Source organism: Scyliorhinus torazame, chromosome 7 (assembly GCF_047496885.1).
Source record: "Scyliorhinus torazame isolate Kashiwa2021f chromosome 7, sScyTor2.1, whole genome shotgun sequence".
NCBI classification, from domain to species: domain Eukaryota; kingdom Metazoa; phylum Chordata; class Chondrichthyes; order Carcharhiniformes; family Scyliorhinidae; genus Scyliorhinus; species Scyliorhinus torazame.
This window is the reverse complement of record NC_092713.1, coordinates 298,920,491-298,946,372: the sequence shown is the minus strand read 5'-3', so window position 1 is coordinate 298,946,372 and position 25,882 is coordinate 298,920,491. Positions and strand designations below refer to the sequence as shown.

Below are 25,882 nucleotides of genomic sequence, written 5' to 3'. Positions count from 1 at the left end.
TTTGGCTGGGGTTGGCTGTTCCTGCCCTCATTTACCCATGCGGGGTTCTGGTGTGCCTTAACTGGGTTCATGTCTACCTGCTCTTCATCAGGTGTTATAAATGCAGTTTTGCCTGCAATTGATTGCTCCCAAGCGCGGGACAATCTCTTCAAAACCCATTTTCCATTGTGGGCCTCATCTGAGGGGTCATAATTTGCGCAAGCTTTACGTCCTGCTTCTGTGGCATGGGAGACTAGAATTCGGGTCCATTTGGCCATATTATCTGGGGACAAATGGGCGCGGGCTAACTCTCCAAAAACTGCGGTAAAGTGAATCTGCAAACGCTGTGGGGTGCTCTGTCTTTTGCCTACACTTATTTAGGCTTTCTACGGGGTCGTCTCTGTTAAAGCCGATCGCATCAAGGATCGCTGTGTGCATCTCTTGGAGTGTGCCTCCTCCTACATTCTGTGGGTCGGGAAGGGCTGCTACGACTGAAGAGTCGAGGCTTAAAACTGTGAGCTTCACTTGTTCCTTTTCGTCCAGGCTGTACATGGTAGCCTGTTGTCTGACTTTCGCGAAAATTTGGTGGGGGTCGGATGTGGGAAGGAACGGTGTAATTTTTCCACACGCATCCCGTAATTGGGTCACGGTTAACGGGGTTGTGTAAAGGAAGTCTGCTTCGCCTTCTCCTGCGGCCCTGCGGTATGTGTGGCCACAGGATTCATGGGGGTGTGTTCTGCCTGTTCGGTTGGGGGTTGGGGCGCTTTCCTTTTCTGGGGTTTTTCCTGCGTACATGTCCCCTGTACGTATCTATGGGCAGTCTCGTTCAAGTCCTGCCAATCGGGGCCGTTTTCTTGATCTAATTGGGGTCCGAATGTACTCTGAAATCCATTTTGCACAGACAGCAGAGATTGCAATTCTGCAATTTGCTTCCGGCGCTTTGCGTGGTCTACGGAGCTCTGACTTTGTTCCGTTGTGGAAGTATGGAGTGCTCGTAGGGCTGCTTTTAAATCGTTGCACCGTTTCTGCAATTTCTCAACTTGCTGTTCTGTTTCTTGACTTACCAAGACCGCACGTTGCGTGTCCTGGTAGGCCTTGTCGTATTGTGTCTGAATGCTGTTCAAATGCGCGAGACAAGACTGATGTGCCCCCTTGGCATCATCCACCTCTCTGTCCCTTGCTGCTAACTGCTCTTTCAGATCTCGATTCTCTTTCTCTACCTCACTCACATCTACTTCACTACTTCTGTCTCTCTCCTCTATCTCTCTATGGAGCGTCCTAACGACTTCCTCTGTGCCTCGCAATTGTGCCAAACAGGACACGATTGCCATCGGCTTGCGAGCTTTCCCTAAGCTCTTCTTGTGGATCTCTGACAGGTTCTCCCACCAAGTATGTCCTATACTCCCGGGTCCTGTTTCCTCATTATCACAGAATTCACTCCAAAGGGGCCATCCTTTCCCTTTGAGATATTTCCTGATCGCTTCTTCCCAAACGGGACACTGTCCTACTCTACTGGTCGCTGCGACCTTGAATTCCTGGGGGTTCATAAGGCGTCCCATCGCCTTCATTGCCATTCTCTCTATTAGGATCTCTAACGAATTTGGAACAGGGGGTGATAAAGCGGTGATGTAAACACCGGTACGGCATACGCTAATTTCCGGCCTACAAAACTCCCGACAGTTTTTTGCAACAAAATCTCTCCGGTTTGCCTTATATCCCTGTTAGTACGCATGCAGTAACACATTTACGAATCTCAGAGGCTTGATCAGTATTGTTTTGATACTTGTGGTTTTCCTTTCTGTTCCCAATTGGATTCTCAATTCAAATTTTGGGTTCTCTCGGAGTGGTTCGGCCACTTCTAAATCGAGTCCCACCAGAGTCGCCAGTAAATGTTGCTAACTTTTGGGTGGTTCTTAATTTGGCTCTATTTAATCACGTTTGCTCAAGAGTCGCCAGGTATATTTCGACACCGCCACAAGGTTCAGAACCGAATACTGATCAATGACTCGATACACCAGTTAGTAAGTTCAAAAGCAATGCTCATTTATTTACACACAGTCAAATCTACACATGCATAAACTCTACAATCTAAACTACCACTATTACTAAAGCCTATACTTAGCTTCGGGCGCCCACTCAGCCAGAGGAACAATGGCCGTTGCTCGGTTCTGAGGCTGCTGGGTTGAGCTGTTTACAGGGGAGCAACTAGGAGCGTCTATCTCCTAGCGTGCGTTGACTTGGGACTTACATGGTCTGATGCAGCTGCTAGGCAGGTCTCTCTCTTCGATGAGGGCCAAAGCCAAAGGAGAAAGAATCTCCCTTGGGTGATAACTTATACTGAAAAGAGCTTTGTGCTCTTTTGTGCGGGCCTTGAACTTGGCCTCAACTAATTGGGTCTTTCCCAATCATCGGTATCGATTTTCCTCCCAATAGAGGGGTGGTTCCCTCATCGCTCGGCGTGTCCTGGTGACTGTCAGTCTGCTTTGTCTTAGCTTCTTCTGGCGCCGGGGAGTCTGTCCTAACATTGTGTATCTAAATGTTTCCCTTTTGTCCCCAGAGATGGCTCATTAGTATGTAAATCGTTTGGTAGTTTCTGTCCTGTCTGAGAGCAATTTAAGGTTCTAATCAACAGACAGAGCTTGCACCTGCTTGTTTCTTAGCATTGTCCAATTTTCCCTGCAACCGTTGCAAGTATCCATTTTGTAATCGGGACGTGGCCATCCCAGATGGCTACAGCCCTTAATTGGAAAAAAAAAATTGGGTAATCTAAATTTATTTTTAAAAAATATTTAAGGAGATCCCAGACAAGCAAATGAGAGGGAAAGGAAACATAGTCGAATTTCAGTATTGCTGACATTAAATGAGGTGTGCTGTCAAACCTTTTGCTTTGCACTGATCAGGATTGATTCGCAGGTGTACCAGATAGCAATGGGAACAACAATTTACACTGCATAAGTGGGTGCTGATTGGTTGGCAAGTGGATTCTCATTGGCAATGCCTCCCAGCACTCGCTTCCCATGCAGAATAAATTGCTCCTTTTTAGATTTGGCATTCTTGCGCATCTGCCTCGAGCAGCATAAGACGGACAGTTTCGACAGCATGTCTCTTCTTTCCAGCAGTAGAAAATGATATGCTGATTGGACTGAGATAGAAATGGGTAGGAGGAAGCTCATTTGGATCACAAGCACTAGGATCGGCCAGAAGGGCCAAATTGCACTGTATGTGGGATGTAGCTAACCCCGTAACACATTGATTAACCATTAACAACCCCCGTAACACCACTGACTAACTATTAACTGACACTGGAACACCATAAAAAAATTAACCAGTAAATAACCCCATGACACCATTGAATAATTCTTTATCTGACTTAAAAGTTAACAGGATCTTGATTGCCTCTTTCAGGTCAGCCTTTTAGATATTAACAGTGCAGTTGGCCTTGAGACGAAGTCTGCATTTGATAAGATCTATGGTGCTCAGCAAACCATGTTCATCCATTGTGATGTGACGTCTGACAACCAGCTGAAAGGTATGGACAGAATTCACCATTAAGCCCCATTGTTTCCATGAAATCTATAGGGTCCCAGCAATAAAGTGCATCAGGAAGACACGGACAAGGTTACCGGTGATTGTAAACTACCACCCCACCCTCCCATCCAATTGAAACCAGATGTAGTGAGGGCATTTTTAATTCCCTATAATTTTCCACTCCTCCAAGGAACCGATCTCTTCCCGTAACTTCCAATTATAAATTGCTCTTGTCAGCAGGTGAGAGCGCTGTTCACCTGAAACTGCAGGGGCCTTTAAATATGCAGATTGGGTTGCAATTGTGCTATATAACCAGGGAGGACGCATGAGCTGTATTCATTTTCCACAACCTCACAAGAAGAGGCACCCACTCTTCACATTGGGTTTGTCTTGTCTTTCTCACAAACGGAATTCTTCCCTGCCTTCCACAACTCGGCAAGGCCCAAGACCCCAGCAACAGGCCTGTCGGAAAGTCTGGGCACTGATAGACTTGGGTATTAAATTACCTCTTTTCCCGGCAGATGCATTCAAGGAAACAGCTGAAAACTTCAAGCAGTTGGACATTGTTTGCAACAATGCTGGCATAGGTGATGAAACAAACTGGCAGAGATGTGTAGATATAAACTTGGTAAGTACGGACTTCTGTACTCTGTGCCTAGACTAGCAAGTACACTAGGGCTATGCTCTCGCACTTGTACTTTGTGACTCCACTCATGCCTGAAGTAGCCTGAAGTTTACATTGGTGCCTGAAAACTGAAGTTTACATCTGTACCTGTGTCTGTAACCTGAAGCTTACATCTGTACTCTGGGTCTGTAACCTGAAGTTTACATCTGTACTCTGCCTGTAACCTGAAGTTTACATCCGTACTCTGCCTGTAACCTGAAGTTTACATCTGTACTCTGTGTCTGTAACCTGAAGTTACATCTGCATTTTGTGGCTATAATCTGTACTCTGGCTGTAACCTGAAGTTTACATCTATACTCTGTGTCTGTAACCTGAAGTTTACATCTGTACCCTGGCTGTAACCTGAAGTTTACATCTGTACTCTGGGTCTGTAACCTGAAGTTTACATCTGTACTCTGCCTGTAACCAGAAGTTTACATCTGTACTTTGGGTCTGTAACCTGAACTTTACATCTGTACTCTGCCTGTAACCTGAAGTTTACATCTGTACTCTGTGTCTGTAACCTGAGGTTTACATCTGTACTCTGCCTGTAACCTGAAGTTTACATCTGTACCCTGCCTGTAACCTGAAGTTTACATCTGTACTCTGGGTCTGTAACCTGAAGTTTACATCTGTACTCTGCCTGTAACCTGAAGTTTACATCTGTACTCTGCCTGTAACCTGAAGTTTACATCTGTACTCTGCCTGTAACCTGAAGTTACATCTGCATTTTGTGGCTATAATCTGTACTCTGGCTGTACTCTGTGACTGTAATCTGTACTCTGCCTGTACTCTGTGACTGTAGGTGCTCATACTGCTCTCTCTGTATTTGCTCACATTATCTTTTTTTGGAAAATCTTTTTATTGGCTTTTCTCATCTTTATAAACAGTTGCTACTTATATATATTACATTTTTCTTGCCCGCGCTAATTTGCTTTATCTTACAGAGAAGTTTGTTTTGTCCTTCATTTGACTACCTGTCCTGACATTTTGCTGCTCTCTGGATCCTCGTTGCTGGCCTCGAACAGGCCGACGAACTGCCCTCAAGTATCCAGGAAGCCTTCCTCTGACCCTCGGGTGGCGTACTTAATCTTCTCCAGCTGGAGAAATTCCGAGAGGTCAGCGAGCCAGCCTGCAGCTGTGGGTGGTGCTGCCGATCGCCAGCCGAGCAGGATTCTCCGGCGTGCGATTAGGGGAGCGGAAGCAAGGGCGTTGGCCCCTTCCCCATGTGTAGCTCTGCCTGCTCCGATACCCCGAAGATTGCCACGATTGTGCATGGCTTCACCCTCACCCCCACAACCCTGGACATTGCCTCGGAGAAGGCTGACCAGAACCCAGCAAGCTTGGGCCAAGTCCAGAACATGTGGGTGTGGTTGGCCGGGCCCCTCTGGCACCGCTCACATTTGTCCTCCACCTCCGGGAAGAACCTGCTCATTCGGGTTCTGGTCAGGTGCGCTCTGTGCACCACTTTGAGCTGGGCTTAGCCTTGCGCAGGAGGAGGTGGAGCTTGCCCTGCTCAGGGCTTCGCTCGAGAGCCCCCATCCTACCTTCGTCCCCAGTTCGTCCTCCCATTTTTGTTTGGTCCCGTCCAGTGGTGTTCAGGCTCTGTCCAGTAGCTGTCCGTATATTTTCCCACGTAGCCCCCCCCTTCTCGCTGCTTGTCCTATCAGGTCCTCTAGTAGTGTGGTTTCTGGGGCTCCGGGGTACCCTACTGTCCCTTTGCGGAGGAAGTGCTTTATTTGGAGGTGTCTCAATTCCTGTACTCTTGCTAGTTTCTACTTCCTCGTCAGTCCGTCCAGTGTCGCCAGTCTGCACCCTACGTAGAAGTCCCCGACCCGTCCCGCCTCCATCTTTTGAAAGGGGGAATCTGTGATTGCCGCAGATGGGGGCCATAAGGGACATTTTGGTTATCCCGAAGTGCTGTCTCAACTGGGTCCACGTTATCAGTGTGGCCGCTACCACTGGGCTCGTTGTGTATCTTGTTGAGGGGGATTGGAGTGCTGCTGTGGCCAGGGCCCAGGTGTTGTTCCTTTACACGATCCCTCCTCCATTTGTACCCAATCTGTGTTGGGTTCTTGTACCCATCCCCTCACCTTTTCTGCCGTTGCTGCCCAGTGGTAGTATTGTAGGTTCGGTATAGCCAGGCCCCCTCTGACTTTCTCTCTTTCCAGTGTCGGTTTGGGAATTCTCGGGTTCTTGCCCCCCCACACAAACGCTATGATTAAGCTGTCTATGTTTTGGAAAAAGGCCTTGGGGATGAAGATCGGAATGGATCTAAACAGGAAGAGGAACCTTGGCAGTACGTTCATCTTGATCGTCTGCACTCTTCCCGTCAGGAAGCCCCACCTTTGAAGGTCCTTTCTTACTTCCTCTACCAGGCTGGTCAGGTTCCACTTGTGGATCAGTGTCCAGTCTCTGGCTATTTGGATCCCCAGGTAACGGAATCTATCCTGGGCCGTTTTGAACGGGAGCCCCTTCAGCTCTGTCCCTCCCCGGTTTGGGTTCACTGGGAATGTCTCGCTTTTGCCCAGGCTAAGTTTGTAGCCGAGAAGGTTCCAAACTCTCTCAGTATTTGCAGTATTGCCTTCAGTCCCTCCTGTGGCTTTGAGACATAGAGGAGCAGGTCATCTGCATAGAGTGAGACTCTGTGCTCTCTGTCTCCTCTCCAGATTCCCTTCCAGCTTTTTGTGTCCCGCAGGACTATTGCTAGGGGTTCGATCGCTAGTGCAAACAAGAGTGGGGACAGGGGGCAGCCCTGTCTTGCTCCTCTCTGTAGCTGGAAGTATTCAGAGCTGGTGGTGTTAGTTCGGACGCTCGCTTTGGGAGAGTTGTACAGGTGCCTCACCCAGGCGGTGAATCCTGCTCCTAGCCCAAACCATTCCAGTACCTCGAGGAGGTAGCTCCATTTGACTCTGTCAAAGGCCTTTTCTGCGTCCATCACCTCTGGTGTTCTCTCCCGGGGAGGGGGGGGGCGGGGGGCGGTCATTATCACATTCAGCAGCCGCCTGATGTTCGCTGTGAGCTACCTACCCTTGACAAGGCCGGTTTGGTCCTCTGCGACCACCTCTGGTACACAGCCCTCCAGCCTTTTGGCCAGGTCCTTTGCGAGTATTTTCGCATCCACGTTCAGCAGTGAAATGGTTCTGTATGATCCACATTCCATCGGGTCTTTATCTTTATTGGGTATTGGTGAGATTGTGGCCTGCGCTAGCATTGGGGGCAGGGTGCCCCCTGCCAGTGAGTCCGCGAACATGTCCCTTAGGTGTGGGGCCAGGACTGGTGCAAATGTTTTGTAGAAGTCCGCCGGGAACCCGTCGGATCCCAGTGCCTTCCACGCCTGCATGGAGCTGATGCTCTCCATGATTTCTCCCAGGTGTATTGGTGCTTCCAGCTCCGCCTGTCTGTCTTCCCCCACCACTGGTAGTTCCAGTCTGTCTTGGAACTGTCTCATTCCCGCATCCCCGTCGGGGGGCTCGGAGGTGTACAGCCTCCGGGAGAAGGTCTAGAACGCCCGATTGACCTCCTTTGGTTCTGTTACCAGTCTGCCTTTGCTATCCTTAACCTGCGCTATTTCCCTTGTGGTTGCCTGCTTTCTCAGCTGGCGAGCCAATGGGTGGCCAGCCTTGTCTCCGTGTTCGTAGAAGGTCCCCTATGTCTGATGGAGTTGGTACACTGCTTTCCTAGTGGATAGCAGGTTAAAGTCCATTTGCAGCTTTTTCCTCTCCGCCAGCAGATCTATGGTCGGGGCCTCGGAGTAATTTCTGTCGACTTCCAGGATGGAGTCCACTAGCTGTTGCCTGGCCACCCTCTCTTCCCTATCTCTACTTGCCTTGGAGGCTATGATCTCTCCTCTGATCACTGCCTTCAGTGCCTCCCCATTTTGATTGTAATCGCCTGTGGCCTGTGATAATTTTTGGTAGAACGTCTTGTCGGCCAGGAAGTCTGTGTCCAGCTCCATGTGAGGCGCTGGGCCCGGCCTGTCTCCAACCTCACATCCATATAATGTGGAGCGTGGTCGGAGATAACGATCGCGGAGTAGTCCGTTCCCGTGATCCCTGGAAGCACCGATTTCCCGACTGCAAAGAAGTCGATACGGGTGTATACCTTGTGCACCTGCGAAAGAACGAGAACTCCTTTTCTCCCCGATGCAGGAACCTCCATGGGTCCAGTGCCCCCATCTGTTCCATAAAGGCCCCTAGTTCCCTAGCCATGCCAGATGTTTTCCCCGTTCTGGGGTTTGATCGGTCGGTCAGTGGGTCCAGCACGCAGTTAAAGTCGCCCCCATAATCAGTCGGTGTGTGTCAAAGTCGTGGATTTCCGCCATGGTCTTCTTTATGAATTCTGGGTCGTCCCAGTTGGGAGCGTACACATTTACCAGTACGACAGGTGCCCCTTCCAGGACACCTCTGACCATGACGTACCTTCCCCTGGGTCCCTAACTGTCTTGGTTCCTGTAAACCTCGTCCTTTTGCTAATTAATATTGCTACCCCCCCTAGCCCTCGTCCCGTAGCATGAGTGGTACGTCAGTCCCACCCAACCCTTCCTGACCAGCAGTCGGTTCTTCTCCCTCAGGCGCATCACTTGCAGGTAGATTATGTCTGCTTTTAGGCTTCTTAGGTGGGCAAACACTCTGGATCTTTTCACTGGGCCGTTGAGTCCCTTTACATTCCAGGTAACAATCCTGGTGGGGGGTTTCTGATCCCCCCCCGGTCCTGTGGGATCACCCATACTTACCTGGTAGACGCGCCCCTGCACTCCAGGGTTTCCCTTTGCTAGAGGGCCGTCCAAAATGGCCAGGGTCACCGCTCTCACCATGGGGTCGGGCCCCAGCGCTCAGGGGTTTCCCTTTGCCCAGGGGGCACCCAATGTGGCCACCAGCTGTGTGTACGCCACATGAGTGCGCCCCTGCGCTCTGGGGTCTCTCTCCGCCCTGACGCCCTCTCGAATGGCTGTTTGTGGCGCCTTCTTGTTTCCTCGCCCTGCTCCATGCCCGCCGAGGCCAATGTCTTTACTGCTTCACCATTGCACCCTCCTCTTTGCTTCTCTTTTGTTCTGAGTTCTCCCTCCCGACTCCTCTCCCCCCCCCCCCACCCCCCCCGCCAGCCTGTCCCTTTGTTCCCCCCCCCCCCAGCGTTCTCCCCCCCCCCTTCTGTCACCCCCTCCTCTTCTTGTGCCAGACGCTCCCCCTCCCCTGAGAGGGGTGCCGCGGCCCTCCTTCCTTCCTGCCCTCTCTTGCTGGCCCTCCTCGCTAGTAAGGTGGCTCTCCTCACAGTTCTGGCCCTGTTTAACCTTTCTCCTACTGGTCCTTATCTTGCCCTCCTGTTTGCTTTTCTCACCCTCTTGGAACCGGTGCTGCTTCGCAATAATTGCTCTGGGCTGGTCCCCAGCTTTGGGCTTGGGTCGGAGTGACCGTGGGTTTGGGAATACCTCCTTTCCCACTAGCTTGCCCATCATTTGGGTGATGTAGCTTGTTGGGTCTCTGCCCTCTATCCCCTCTGGCAGACCCCTATTTTAATGTTCTGCTGTCTGGACCTATTTTCCTGGTCCTCCACTTTCCCTCTAAGGTTCCCCCGGGCCGTTACTAACCTTCTGACCTCGGCTTCTAGGGTTATCTGTCGCTCTGGTCCGAGGCGGCCCTCTCAATCTCCAACTCCAGAATCGTTTTTTTCTGCTCCTTCACTTCCCTTTCCAGGCCTTCGATGGTCTGCTGCATTTTGTGCTTCGTCTCCTTCACCATTGCTTGGAGCTCCGACCAGAGCGCCTCCTTTATGCTGGTCGCTGCGTCCTGCTCACGTTCCACTGCTGGTCTGCCATCGTTTTCCTTTTCAGGCTCGCCTGTACCTCCGTCTCGTCTTGTGGGGCCGCCTGCCTGCGCGTCTGCCGCTCATGCGCCTTACCCTCGCTGCTGCTGCTGCTTGCGTCTCACTGTCCCTTCACCTTGGTGTTTTTCTTTCCTCCAGCCATCTGGCTGTCTGTTTCTTTCCCCGCTGCTGTTCCTTACCCTGGGGTTTCTCTCGCTTCCCCCGCTCCTCTGTTCTCGCTGGGTCTGCCTCGGGCTTCGGGTTTCCTGCTCACATTATCTTGCTTGCCTTGCAGGTCAGTATGATCAGAGGAACCTATTTGGGACTAAATTACATGAGCAAAAAGACTGGCGGTGCAGGAGGAGTAATCGTCAACATTTCCTCCATGGCAGGTACAAAAGACTTCATGAAAATAGTTAAAATCAGCTAAGAAATTAGGTATTCATTGATATTTAAATAAATCACAAGAATTATTTCCATCACCAAGGGAGAACTGGCCGGTGCACGAAGGAGAGATAATTACAAGTGAATGAAAATAAAACGTACACTGACAAGCAAAAGGGAGAATCATTACAAGAATAAATGTAGTGCTCCTGGGATATACTCACTGACTGTACCGGGGTTAGGCTCCCTGAGTTGTTCAGGAAAAAAAGGTAGTTTTAAGAGATTTATATTGGTAAGCATTGGAAAGAAATAAGGTATAGTTTTAAGTGGGTTTAATTTAATGTTTCTAAGGCTGGAAGGGTAAAACCTACAGTTAGATTTTGTGGGGAATGCAAGAACACCAGCTTGTTATCACTCACACGCTGTTCCGCCAAAACAACAAATTGAAGACCTGGAGAAATCCACCATCAAACCACTCCGTCATCGTCAGATCCCGAAACCAAAAGGATTCCCTCACCAAAGTGATGACCAATGCAGACAACTGCTGGGGAGACCACCAAGCTCATCTGCTCCTCTGTCCATCAACCTCGGCCAGAGGAAGTGGAAGATGAAGAAACATAGAAAAAATAGGAGTAGGAGCAGGCCATTCGGCCCTACAAGCCCGTCCACCATTCAGAATGATCATGGCTGATCATCCAACTGAATAGCCTAATCTCACTTTCCCCCATATCCTTTGGTCCCCTTCGCCCGAAGTGCGCTATCTAACTGCTTCTTGAAATCATGCAATGTTTTGGATTCAACTACTTCCTGTGGTAACAAATTCCACTGGCTCACCACTCTCTGGGTGAAGAGATTTCTCCTCATCTCAGTCCTAAATGGTCTACCGCATATCCTCAGTCTGTGGCCCCTGGTTCTCGACACACCCACCATCGAAAACATCCTTCCTGCATCTACACTGTCTAGTCCTGTTAGAATTTTATAGGTTTCTATGAGATCCCTCCTCATTCTTCTGAACTCCAGCGAATACAATCCTAACCAGCGACAGTGAAGGAGCGGTGATATATTTCCAAGTCAGGATGGTGAGTGACGTGGAGGGGAACCTCTAGGTGGTGGGGTTCCCAAGTATCTGCTGCCCTTGTGCTTCTAGATGGTAGTGGGCATGGGTTTGGAAAGTGTTGTCTTAAGGAACCTTTGTGAGTTCCTGCAGTGCATCTTGTAGATGGTACACACGGCTGCCACTGTTCGTCGGTGGTGGAGGGTTTGAATGTTTGTGGAAGGGGGAGCAATCAAGCAGGCTGCTTTGTCCTGGATGGTGTTGAGCTTCTTGAATATTGTTGGAGCTGCACTCATCTAGGCAAGGGGAGAGTATTCCATTACATTCCTGACTTGTGCCTTGTAGATGGTGGACAGGCTTTGGGGATCAGGAGGTGAGTTACTCACCGCAGGATTCCTACTCTTTGTCCTGCCCTGGTAGCCACAGTATTAATGTGGCTAGTCCAGTTCAGTTTCTGATCAATGCTAACCCCCAGGATGTTGATAGTGGAGGATTCAGCGATGGTAATACCATTGAATGTCAAGGGGTGGTTGTTAGATTCTCTCTTGTAGGAGATAGTCATTGCCTAGCACTTGTGTGGCGCGAATGTATGGATTGTCAACATCATGCTCAAAAAGTACCTACAAAAACCCACCAGCTTGGAACAGGACCAGAACATGTGTGTGTGGGATGTGTAGGCCCTTTTGAACAGCGCTCACACCTATCCTCCACCCCCTCAAAAAAACTATTCATTCTAGTCTTAGTGAGGTGCGCTCGAAACACTACCTTTGGCTGGGTCAAGCTCAGTCTCACAAACGATGACGTGGCGTTCACCTTCTGCAGCGCCTCACTCCATAGCTCCTCCTCCAGTATTGGGCCTAATTCCTCCACCTATTTAGCCTTTACCCCTTCCACCAAACTCAACTCTTCCCCTACCATCCGTTCACATATGCCAAATGTACTGCCCTCCTCCGACTCTGGACAGGAACCGCTGCCCGCCTCTCCCTCTGAAGGACCACCCGCCAAATAAAGCCGGAGATAGCCGCTCAACTCTTCGGAAAAAAGACATCGGCAGGAACGGCGAGAGACACTGAAATAAAAGCAAAACTCTCTGCAAGATGGTCATGTTTCCCAATTGGAACCGGCCCGTCAAAGATAATGGGAGACTAACCCACCTCTGTAAGTCCCCCTTAACTCCACAAATCAGGCTCATGTAATTCAACCTTTGCATTAGCCGAATCTCCAGCCACCTGGACTCTTAAGTATCGAAAATTAGTTCCCGCAAACTGAAACAGCAGCACCCCAATCCCCCCCCCCCCACCCCCACCCCCGACCACTAAATATTCACTTCCCTTTGTTCAACTTGTAAGTGGAGAAGTCACCTAAGATCTGCAAAATACCCATAAAATTCCCTATGAACGACCCCGGCCACGTCCAATGATACGACTATCTCTGATTCCAGCCCGGCCGCAGGGGTCAGACCACATTCAACCACAGCCTCACATTGGACAACTTCCATCTCTTCACAAATCCCAGCTGGTCTTCCCCCCACCCCCCACCTCTGGAAGACAAGGTCCCATTTTAATGCCAACACCTTGGCCAATAACTTGGCATCTACATTTGACAGGGAGATCGGACAATATGACCCACATTCTGTGTGGTCCTTGTCCTTTTTCAGAGCAGAGAGATATACGACTGCCCCAGTATCTCCGGGAGGGCGCCCCTTGCCAAAGATTCGCCGATTATACCCAGCAACAACGGACCCAACTGATCCAAAAACGTCTTATAAAATTCCACAGAGAACGCATCCGACTCCGGTGCCTTCCCTGCTTGCATGTATCTCAAACCTATCTGAATCTCCTTCAAGCACGGTGGTGCTTCCAGATCTTCCCGCAATTCCTCCCCCTTGGGAAACTCCAAACCCCAGGAACTCTGCCATTTCCCGTTCATCCTCTGGCGGCTCTGACCTATACAACCTCTGGTAAAAGGCCCTAAACACTTCATTCCTTATCCGGGGCAGAGACAAGCCTCCCCTCCAAATCCCTAAACTGAACAATCTCCCTGGCTGCCTCCTGCCACTTTAGTTGGTGAGCCAAGAGATGCCTGGCCTTCTCCCTATGCTGATATACTGCCCCTTTCGCTCACCTCAGTCGGCGCACCACACTGGACAGCAGGTCAAACTGCCATCACATGTTTTCTCCTGCACGCCAAGAGCTCCGGAGTTGTGTGCCTCATACCTACCATCCACGCATGGAATCTCATCCATCAGTTTCTGTCGCTTCTCCCTCGCCTCCCCATTCACATACACCTTATACGTTATGATCTCTCCTCTGATCACCGCCTTCAGCACCTCCCACAAAGTAGAGGGTGAGACCATTCCATTATCGTTGTGTTCTGCATACTCCCGTATGGCCCTCGATCCTCAAACAGTCCAACAGTGGCCCTATGTCTTTTTAAAAATAAATTTAGAGAAGCAAATTCCTTTTTTCAATTCAGGGGCAATTTAGCGTGGTCAGTCCACCGAGCCTGCACATCTTTGGGTTGTGGGGCAAAACCCACGCAAACACGGGGAGAATGTGCAAACTCCACATTGACAGTGACCCAGAGCCGGGATCGAACCTGGGACCTCGGCGCCGTGAGGCTGCAGGGCTGACCCACTGCGCCACCGTGCTGCCCCAGTGGCCCTATGTCTAACTGCTAGCCTCTTCAATGCTCCTGACTGGCTTCCAGCACCAGGTCCACCCAATGTGGAGTATGGCTCACCCAAGCTTTCTGGAGCCTAATCTGGTCACCATGTCAATCCACCCACTTTACCATCCCCCATGACTCTAACCTCAAGAAAAATTCCCCCACCGACCTCCATTAAAAAAAATAGAACAAAGACATAACACAATATATTACAATATTTACAACCAGCCTGACCCAACTTTCACATACACAATCCCATCAGCACTCCTCAAACTGGCTCCAGTCCTTTATCCTTGGTGAAGGCCTCAGCCTGCTCTGGAGTGTCAAAGTAATCATCCTTCGAGACCATTGTGACTCTCAGTCTCGCTGGATTCACCACCCCAAACCACCCCCCCTTACTGTGCAGTACCACCTTCGCCTTATTAAAGGCCACCCGCTGCTTCGCTAGCTCGGTGCCAATGGCCTGATAGATGTGCATCATGTGCCCACCCCAGTCAATGTGCTGATTCTTTTTGGCCCACTCCAGAACCCGCTTCTTCCTCTGGAAACTGTGAAAGCAGACGATCGCCACCTGTGGAGGCTCATTCAGCTGTGGCTTCTGCCGCAGAGCCCGATGAGCTTGGTCGGATTCCGGAGGGGGGAATACTTCAATAACGCCCTCACAATCAAGAGAACATCTTTGCCTAAATACCTGGTTGGCCTCTGGTCCTCCACTCCCTCTGGCAAACCCACCATCCTGAGATTCAAGCATCTCGACCTGTCCTCCAGATCCTCAGGCCCTTATTCCTCTCCGTCATGAGCAGCATTTCAGCTTCCAATGAGGCAAGCTGACCTTCATGACCTGCTGGGTTGGAACCCAAAGTCTCCTGAAAAAACAGGCAAAAGAGATCAAAATTCAAGGACCCTAGCAGGAGCCACATTTTGTGCAACTTGCTCTCACATGTCTTTACCAGAAGTCCCATGTTCGAGGAAGTCTAACAACTCCCCATCAAAGATGATCTCGGATCTTCATCAAGCATGTATGAAGTCAAGGCCATCATTAAACACACAAAGAATAGAAAACAGCAGGAGTGGATGGGAAAATGATCTCCCAGTGGAGAGTCTCACACTTGGAGGACAAGAGATCACCCGTTATTTCCATCAGCTGTACCTGAGAATCTGGGACAGAGAGGAAACCCCTGCTGGCCTGTGGATTCTGTCATCGCCACCATATTCAAGAAAAGAGACAAAACGACTGTGGGAATTACCAAAGAATCTCCCAAGTATCCACCACCAGGAAGATCATTGCCTGAATCCTCGTGAACCACCTTCTCCCAGCCTCTGAAGAAATCCTTCCTGAAAGCCAGTGTGACTTCCGACTAAATGGTGGAACAATGGACATGATTTTCACTGCTCAAGAACACCAGGAGATGCCAGAAGCAACATCGACCACTTTAACTGGCCTTCATCGATCTGTCCAAGGCTTTTGACTCAGTTAATCGGGAAGTACTATGGAACACCCATAGTTGTCAAAGGACAACTGTCCAGAGAAATTCATCAACATCTTCTGACTCCTCCATGACAAAATATCGACAACATTCCTCACCGACAGAAATAAAACAAAAACCTTCGACGTCAAAACTGAAGTCAAGGAGAGGTATGTCATCGCCCCCACGCTTTTCTCCATCCTCATCGCCAACATCCTTCACCTTGTCAAGAACAAGCTTTCCAGTGGAGTGGACATAGTCTACTGGACGGACGGAAAACTTTTCAACCTCAACTGGTTGAAATACGATGCTGACATCATTTGTGGAACCTGAGTATGTGGATGACATTGGCATCTCCGCACTCTCAGAAGAGAATTTCTAAACCATGCTTGACGCCCTCCTGGAAGCATACTGAAGAACCGGTCTCGTGTCAACCTCAAGAAGTTTCCAGTCCTTTATCAATCCGCCCCAGGACAAGATCCGGTCTCTCCCTCCATAAAGATCAATGGAGGAACCCAACCAAATGGAGACATTTCTCCTACTTAGGGAGCTACATCTCATTTAAGGCCGACATTGATGCGGAGATCCAACATCATATCCAATCCATGAACAACTCCTTTAAACACTAAGGATAAGAGTCTTCGACGACCGCGACATCCACGCTGATACCAAGATCCTCATGTACAAGATAACCGTACTCCCAACTCTTCTATCCGTTCAGAAACTTGGACTGTACAGATGCCACCTCATGGCTCTGGAGAGGTACCATCAGCACTGTCTGAGACAGATTCTCCACATCAGCTGGGACGACTGGCGAACTAACATCAGTGTCCTTGGAGGAGCCAAAAGCACCAGTATCAAGGTCATGATCATCTGAAACCAACCCCATTGCATCGGCCATGTGCTTAGGATGCTAAACCCCAACAGCTAAAACAAATCTTCTTCTTCCTCTAGAAAGGCTCCTGAACAAAGGGATGAGAAGGAAGCTCTTCAAAGACACCCTGAAGGCTTACCTCAAAAATGCATCATAGATGTAAACGGCGAGGAGACTCTTGCTCAGAAGAGATCTACTTGAAGGAACCTCCTGATTGAAGGGGCACAATTCTTCGAGAACACCCGACAGCAAGAGGAGGCCTGGAAAAGGAGCCTGAGAAAAGAATACCAGCGATCTCGAGTCCAATGGACCAATCTAACCTTCCAGAAACACTGCCTAGTGTGCGATCGAAGCGGCTCTAGGATCGCGTTCATCAGCCACTCAAGGACTCACAGAACCCCATGACCAGTGACATGGAGTTTCTGAGGTTGGCAATCATACTCATTAGCGAGTGGTTGACAAAGAAGAAGAATTGCATTGCTAAACATTAGAACTAAGGAATAGTTTTAAGTGGGTTTAATGTTTCTGAGCCTGGAAGGGTAAAATCTATAGTTAGATGAATGCTGGACAATGGTGTTTGATGTGTGGGGGTTGGTTAGGTTCTGACTATGATTCAATTGTGCTTAGAGAAGGGTGCACCATGGAGGGCAAATAAAAGCCTTGAGAAGGATAAGTCACTGTTTGGCAATAGGGAGCCACTTTCCAAAGGGAAAGTATTTCATTTGTTCTTAGTTTTAGTTGGATATATTTCAGTTGAAGACAAGATAGCAGGGAGTGAACATCTCTTAACTTTGCCAGGAGAAAGACTGAAGTTAAATGAACAGAGACCAAGGTATTGTTCAGAAGAATTCAAGGAAGAGTAAACAAAGTGTTCTGAGTTAAAGAGACAATTGAAGCAACCAGATGTAAAGTGGGAAAGCAGACTTCGGAGGTAAATCAAAAGTTTGATGCCATTTTACTAGCGTCTAGGAATTGAGAGTTAAATCGTTTGTGAATAGTTTGTATAGCAGCCAAGACAAAGAAATCCTAAAGGTGGTGATGTGAAACCTGGAAACTGGTTAAAAATGGGGTGGAAACTTTTAGAGAGTCATTTGGAAAATCTGGACATGATTTCATAATGCAAACCACCAACGGAAAGTATTATTGTGAAATAAGATTTTAAAGCGTGTTTTGGGAGTGGAGTATGGAAACCCTCAATCAGCTGGGGGAATTCTGAGGCGAAACTCACAGACACTAACTTGGGTTCAGAGATGAGTTTGTGTATTTGACCACAGCCAATGTGTGTGCTTAAGAGGAACTTTGCATCAATGAGACCATGGTATCTTAAAATATACTTTGTAATCCATGTTGATCTTTAATTATGTATGTTATTTGTTAAAGTACGAGGGGAGTAAAGGAATATTGTATAATAATCCAACTTTCACGTTAATAAATGTTTTTTCCTTGTTGTTGAAACTTATTAGCAGTCCTAAGAACATAAGAACTAGGAGCAGGTAGGCCATCTGGCCCCTCGAGCCTGCTCCGCCATTCAATAAGATCATTATTGATCTTTTTGTGGACTCAGCTCCACTTACCTGCCCGCTCACCATAACCTTCTATTCCTTTACTGTTCAAAAATCTATCTATCTTTGTCTTAAAAACATTTAAGAAGGTAGCTTCAACTGCTTCACTGGGCAGGGAATTCCACAGATAAACGACCCTTTGGGTGAAGAGGTTCCTCCTCAACTTAGTCCTAAATCTGTTCGCCCCTATTTTGAGGTTATGCCCCCAGTTCTAGTTTCACCCGCCAGTGGAAACAACCTCCCTGCTTCTATCCTATCAATTCCCTTCACGATTTTATATGTTTCTATAAGATCCCCCCTCATTCTTCTAAATTCCAATGAGTATAGTCCCAGTCTACTCAGTCTCTCCTCGTAAAATAATCCAGGGTTGAGCCAGGGTTCCATTCTGGGATCTCCTTGTCCAGTTATAACATCAATTTGGACTGTAACATCAGTACCTGGTGTACATTCACTGACTGTTTACCTGGGTTAGACACCCTGACTGCATATCTGGAATTGGCTGGTCACCTGGTTTGTGATGCAGAGCGAGGCCAACAAACATGAGTTCAATTCCCGTACTAGCTGAGATTATTCATAAAGGCCCCACCTTCTCAACTTTGCCCCTCGCTTGAGGTGTGGTGATCCTCTGATTAGAAAAACACCACCAGTCAGCTCTCCCCTGCACAGAGGAAAGCAGCCTATGGTCATCTGGGACTACGGCGACTTTTCTTTTATATCTGAAGTGTACTCGCTGACTGTGTTCCTGGAGTATACTCACTGACGGTATACCTGGGTTAGACGGCCTTCCTGTGCTCCTGGAGTGTACTCTCTGTGTACCTGTGTTGGACACCCTGACTGTGCTCCTGGAGTGTACTCTCTGTGTACCTGGGTTAGACAGCCTGACTGTGCTCCTGGAGTGTACTCTCTGTGTACCTGGGTTAGACACCCTGACTGTGCTCCTGGAGTGTACTCTCTGTGTACCTGGGTTAGACAGCCTGACTGTGCTCCTGGAGTGTACTCCCTGTGTACCTGGGTTAGATAGCCTGACTGTGTACCTAGAGTGTACTCTCTGTGTACCTGGGTTAGACAGCCTGACTGTGCTCCTGGAGTGTACTCTCTGTGTACCTGGGTTAGACAGCCTGTCTGCGTACCTAGAGTGTACTCTCTGTGTACCTGGGTTAGATAGCCTAACTGTGTACCTAGAGTGTACTCTCTGTGTACCTGGGTTAGACAGCCTGTCTGCGTACCTAGAGTGTACTCTCTGTGTACCTGGGTTAGATAACCTGACTGTGTACCTAGAGTGTACTCTCTGTGTACCTGGGTTAGACAGTCTGACTGCGTACCTAGAGTGTACTCTCTGTGTACCTGGGTTAGATAGCCTGACTCCGCACCTGGAGTGTACTCTCTGTGTACCTGGGTTAGATAACCTGACTGTGTACCTAGAGTGTACTCTCTGTGTACCTGGGTTAGACAGCCTGACTGCGTACCTAGAGTGTACTCTCTGTGTACCTGAGTTAGACAGCCTGACTGTGTACCTAGAGTGTACACTCTGTGTACGTGGGTTAGATAGCCTGACTGCGTACCAAGAGTGTACTCTCTGTGTACCTGGGTTAGACAGCCTGACTGCGTACCTAGAGTGTACTCTCTGTGTACCTGGGTTAGACACCCTGACTGTGCTCCTAGAGTGTACTCTCTGTGTACCTGGGTTAGACAGCCTGACTGTGCTCCTGGAGTGTACTCTCTGTGTACCTGGGTTAGACAGCCTGACTGTGCTCCTGGAGTGTACTCTCTGTGTACCTGGGTTAGACACTGTTATAACCTGCCTACTTACCATTGGCTGGGGACTAATGACTATCCCACAATCCTGTGGGAGTATGAGCTTCCCCAATGAGGGGGGCGGAGAAACCACTAGTAAACTCCTAGTATAAATAAGCTGGCCAGTTCAGGAACCAGCAGGAAGGAGTATGTAGCAAGGGAAGTTACTGCTACTGTTATGTATATATGTTATAGTAAATAAACGTTATCACTTTGTATCCTTAAAACTCGTGCTGGATTCTTCGTGGCCCTTACAAAATACACCCTGACAGTGCTCCTGGAGTGTACTCTCTGTGTACCTGGGTTAGACAGCCTGACTGTGCTCCTGGAGTGTACTCTCTGTGTACCTGGGTTAGACAGCCTGACTGTGTACCTAGAGTGTACTCTCTGTGTACCTGGGTTAGACACCCTGACTGTATACCAAGAGTATATTCACTGATCGTGTACTTGGAATGTACTCAGTGAATGTGCATCTGGGGGATCACCTAATCACATAATTGTTAAGGACCCATCTTCCCATCTTGTCTGCATTGGCTCTCCAAAAGTGCATCGTTGCTCGGTGCCAGTCCTCTGCCTTTTCCCTGCATCCCTGCACATTGTTTCTATTCAAGTAATTATCTAATGCCCTACTTATTGCATACTTGAGGTAGACGCGCTGGCTGTGCATCTGAGGTATACTCACTGACAGTGTACCCAGCATATACACGCTGATGGTGCATTTGAGGTAGACTCGTTGACTGTGTACCTGGGGTAGACTGACTGTCTATGTACCCAGAGCATACTCACTGACTACGTACCCAGGCTAGACTCACCTACTGCATATCCAGGGAAGCCTCAATGCTTGTGTATCCAGCGTACACTCACAGTGTACCTGAGGTAGAGTCCCTGAATTGTATTAGACACTGGTTAGACGTTAGCTGGAATATTGCGTCCAATTCTGGACACCATATTTTAGGAAGGTTGAGAAGGCATTGAAGAGCGTGCAGAAGAGGTTTACAAGAATGATTCCACAGATAAGAAAGATCAGTTATGAAGATAGAATGGCAAAGTTAGGACTGTTTTCTTTGGAGAAAAGGAGGCTGAGAGGAGATTAGATAAAAGTTTTGAAGATCATGAGGGGCTTGGACAAAATAGATTGGGAGAAACCAGAGGGCACAGATTTAAGGTAATTGGAAGCAAAAGTGATGTGAGAAAAATCTTTTTCACACAGCAAATAGTTAGGGCCTGGAATGCACTGCATCAGCAAACAGATGGCAAATTGGAGTTGAGACATAAACAGATCAGCCATCATTTCATTGACCAGTGGAGCAACAGCAAACAGCTGAATGACCTACTCCTGCTCAGTCCTTTGTTCCTATGTTCCTTGACCGAGGCTTACGAAGGCTGATGAAGTCTTTTACCGTTATGTTTGCTCATCTTTTGTTTTTTTTGTCAACCCTCTACAGGAATCATTCCCATGATATTTGGGCCGGTCTATTCAGCATCAAAGCACGGAGTGTTGGGATTCTCCAGGGCAATAGCTGTAAGTTTTAATAATAATCTTTATTAGTATCGCAAATAGGCTTACATTAACACTGCAATGAAGTTACTGTGAAAAAGGTTTTGTCCCAAGTGGCTAGATAATCTGATCTCCATCAATCGTTTCCCAATATTTTATGGCTCGTCTCATTGGATTTATAATAGATTAAAAAAGAGCTTACTGGGTCTCTGATAGTATCAGTACTCCGCTCACTGGATCTCTGATGGTATCAGTACTCGGCTCACTGGATCTCTGATGGTATCAGTACTCGGCTCACTGGATCTCTGGTGGTATCAGTACTCGGCTCACTGGATCTCTGATAGTATCAGTACTCGGCTCACTGGATCTCAGATAGTATCAGTACTCGGCTCACTGGATCTCAGATAGTATCAGTACTCAGCTCACTGGATCTCAGATAGTATCAGTACTCGGCTCAACATATGTTGAATCCTGCCCACCGTTTTGCCAACTCTGCTCCAATGCCCTGATATATTCGGACCTTGTCCCCTCCCAACATATCCCCTGTGGGGGAAGCCACACAATGGCCCATAGGTAGAGCCCACAGGGTTAATAACATAATACAGTGCACTGGTGAATTATCAGTAATTATACATTCACCACATTCACCCCCTGTTTAAAAATGAAGTCCGGCGGGGGTGACGGGCTCATAGATTCAGTCGGTCCGGTGCCCGGATCGTACGTTGCGACCGCCGAAGCACTGGTATTGCAGCCGGTCCGGGTGGCTGTGGAGCTGGGCCCGGAGCAGGCACAGGCATGGACTCCGGGAGCGGCTCTTCCGGAGCTTCATTCCTGTGGACCAGTGCGGCGGGTGGGAGGAAGCGCGGGAACCATATAGGGGTGGGGGCGCTGAACATGGGAGGTTGGACGGGACATAGTGTGGGGGATGCTGTAGTGGGAGTGAAGTTGGAGCCTGCGGGCGCCAGGTCCCGGAGGGAGACGGCATCTTGCCGGCCATTGGGGTGTTCAACGTACGCATAGTGTGGGTTGGAGTGCAGGAGCTGGACCCTCTCTACCAGGCGGTCGGTCTTATGGCTCTGAACATGTTTTCGGAGGAGGACTGGACCCGGTATCATCAGTCAGGGCGGAAGTGAGGCCCCTGAGATAGTCCCCCTCGGGAAAACAAACAAGCGGTCATGAGGAGTCTGGTTTGCGGCCGTGCAAAGGAGGGACCTAATAGAGTGGAGCCCATCGGGGAGGACCTCCTGCCAGTGAGAAATTCGGAGATTCCTGGACCGCAGGGTCTGTAGGACGGTCTCCCAGACCGCCGCGTTCTCCCTCTCCACCTGCCCATTTCCCCTGGGGTCATAACTGGTAGTCCTGCTCGAGGCGATGCCCTTACTGAGCAGGTACTGATGCAGTTCGTCGCTCATGACGACGAGCCCCTGTCGCTGTGGACATAACTGGGGAAACCAAACAGGGTGAAGACACTATGCAGGGCTTTAATGTCAGTGGGGGTGGTCATATCAGGGCAGGGGATGGCAAACGGGAAGCGGGAGAACTCATCTATGATGTTAAGGAAGTAAGCTGAATCTAAGCTGATTAAATTGATGTGACCATCAATTCACTCGAAGACACGTGGAGAAGTAAACCGTGGTTTTAATCAGCTTAGAACTGAGCCTGCCTGTGACCAGTACAACACTGAAGGCGGCCCCGCAGGTCAGCAGCTCTTATACTTCCTGTAAAGGGGGTGGAGCCATGGGCGGAGCCCGTACATGCCCCAACATATTCCCCTGTGGGTGAAGCCACACAATGGCCCATAGGTAGAGCCCACAGGGTTAATAACATAACACAGTGCACTGGTGAATTATCAGTAATTATACATTCACCACACTGGCACTTTGTAATGGTTGGGTATATGGTTGAAGTGGGGGTAGGGATTGGGGTTTTTTGTTCCCTCCGGTTTGTAAGGGGTGGCAGGGGCATCCGCCCTCATTGTTTATCGTTTGTTTGTTTGCTCTCGGAGAGGTGACCTGGAGTTCAGGATGAGTCTTTGTTTGGGTGGGGGAGGGTAAGGTCAGCAGGGAGCCTTCTTCCCTGAGCAGAGGAATGAGTGGAGGGGGAGGGGAGGTGATTGGCAGTTGCCTTTGGGCAGGGGCTTCCACGCTAGCAAGTAATGCTGGTGAACGGACGTGAGGTGGGTGAGAAGGCCGCGAGAGGTGGGGGGAGGTGGCGGGGTAATGACGTGACGTGGCAGGGGCTGAGGGATGACATGGTCAGGGGTGGAGAAAGGGGCCATTTGGAATGGGCTAGGTACATGGCGGAATTAATGGTGCTGGAGTCAAGTGGGGAGAATGACAGACGGCAGAGGGGATTGGAGACGTAAGCGCCTGGTAAGGCTGGTAACGTGGAATGTCCGTGGGCTTAATGGACCAGTTAAAAGATCGTGGGTATTTGTGTAGCTCAGGAGCTTGAAAGCAGAAGTGGCCTTTCTGCAGGAGACGCACCTCCAGGTGAAGGACCAGGTTAGGTTAAGGAAGGGGTTGGTCGGGCTGGTTTTCCACTCTGGATTTGATTTGAAATCATGGGGAGTGGCAATTCTAATGAGCAAGAAAACGGGGTTTGTGAGTGCGAAGGAGGTGAGGGATCTGGGTGGAAGATACGTGATTGTGAGTGAGGTATTGGAAGGGACGCCAGTGGTGTTGGCAAACGTGTATGCACTAAATTAGGATGATGTGGGTTTTACGAGGGGGCTGCTGGCAGCAATCCCGGACTTGGTCACGCATCGGTTGATTATGGGAGGAGGTTTTAGCTGTGTCCTAGAGCCGAAGGTGGAAAGGTTGAGTCGCAGGTCGATGGGTAGGGTACGAATGACAAAGGACTGGGTGGGTTTATGGAGAGGATGGATATGGTGGACCCGTGGCACTTTAAGAACACAGGGGAAAGGGAGTATTCCTTTTTTTTCACATATTTAGAAGGTGTATTCGGGGATTGATTATTTTGTGGTTGGCGGGAGATTTTGGTTGGGGTGGAGGGGGCAGAGCTTGGGGGGATAGTTATCCCGCTGGCTGGAGATTCGGCTTCAATCAGGACGAGAGCAGAGGCTGGGATGGAGGTCTGATTCGAGGTTGCTGGCGGATGGAGGCTTTTGTGACAAGTTGCGGGTGGCGATTAAGGAGGATGTGGAGTTGAATCAGAATGGAGAGGTGTCGGCAGCCGCTTTCTGGGAAGTGCTAAAGGCAGTGGACCGGGGCGAAATTACTTTGTTTAAGGCTCACGCAGATAAGGAAAGGAGGGAGGAACATGACCGTCTAGTGAGCGAGATAGTGGAGGTGGATAGGGAGTTTTCGAGGTGCCCACTACGGAGGGATTGGCGAGGAGGAAAATGTTACAGGGGCAATTTGATAGGTTAACAATGGGACAGGCATAGGACAGTTATGTGTGGCAAAATGGGTGCAATATGAATATGGGGAGAAGGCGAGTCGTCTGCTAGTGCACCAGCTGTAGAGGCAGGAAGCGTCTCGGAAAATATTGAGGATACAGACTGGGACTGGGGTTGTGGTATCGGAGCCGGGGAGATAAATTAGGCATTTAGGAAGTATTACCAGGGATTGTACAAGGCGGACCCGGGGGGAGAGGAGGGGGACATGGGAAGGTTTTTGGTTGAGCTGGAGTTTCCTCAGCTGCAGGAAGCAAAGAGGCAGGCGCTGGAGGAACCCCTGGGGCTGAGGGAGGTGCTGGATAGTATCAGGGTTTTGAAATCGGGAAAGGCGCCAGGGCCGGTTGGATATGAGGCAGAATTTTATTAGGAGTTTGTGACGGACCTGGCTTTTGTGGGCATTTACTGAGCTGCTAGAGAAGGGGGAGCTGCCGAAGACGATGACGCCGGCAGTGATTACATTAATTCCAAAAAAGGGGAAGGACCCAGTGGAATGTGGGTCATATAGGCCCATATCATTGTTGAATGCAGATGTGAAAGTGCTGGCTAAGTTGATGGCGGGAAGGATAGAGGGTTGTTTCCCTAGGGTGGTTGCAGAGGAGCAAACAGGCTTTGTAAAGGCAAGGCAGCTCTTGAGCAATATAAGGAGACTGTTAAATGTAGTCATGAATCCATCGGGAGCCCTGGTACCGGAGGTAGTGGTGTCCATAGGCGTGGAGAGGGTATTCGACCGGGTGGAGTGGTGGTACTTGTTTGAGGTTCTTGGATGGTTTGGGTTTGGTCTGAGGTTTGTGGCATAGTTGCGCTTGCTATATGTGGCACCAAGGGCAGTGTGCGGACGAATGACATGAGCTCACGGAGCTTCGAATTACACAGGGGAACAAGGCAGGTGTGCCCGCTGTCGCCGCTGTTGTTTGCACTGGCTATAGAGCCTTTAGCGATGGCTCTTAGGGGGTCGGCGGAGTGGCGGGGGATTATGAGGGGACTGAGGGAGCATCGGGTGTCGCTCAATGCCAACGACTTACTGTTGTATGTTTTGGACCTGCTGGAGAGTATGGGAAGGATTCTGGGCCTGCTGGGGAGGTTTGGGGAATTCTCGGGGTATAAGTTGAATGTAGGAAAAGTGGGGTTTTCCCGGTGAATTGGTAGGGATGACGAGCCAATTTAGGATGTTGTTTAAGGTGTCTAGGGA

At 49.4% G+C, this 25,882-nt stretch overlaps 1 protein-coding gene across 2 annotated transcripts in view; it reads left to right on the top strand.

Annotated features, from left to right (window-relative positions):
* LOC140427118 (15-hydroxyprostaglandin dehydrogenase [NAD(+)]-like) overlaps positions 1-25,882 on the top strand; it is an 89,045-nt gene that overhangs the window by 41,393 nt on the left and 21,770 nt on the right. For both annotated transcript variants that reach the window (XM_072512649.1, XM_072512648.1), the window contains exons 3-6: positions 3,385-3,508; positions 4,029-4,135; positions 10,269-10,365; positions 21,220-21,296. In XM_072512649.1, coding sequence (XP_072368750.1) covers positions 3,385-3,508; positions 4,029-4,135; positions 10,269-10,365; positions 21,220-21,296 — 405 coding nt within the window. The remainder of the gene's footprint in view (positions 1-3,384; positions 3,509-4,028; positions 4,136-10,268; positions 10,366-21,219; positions 21,297-25,882) is intronic.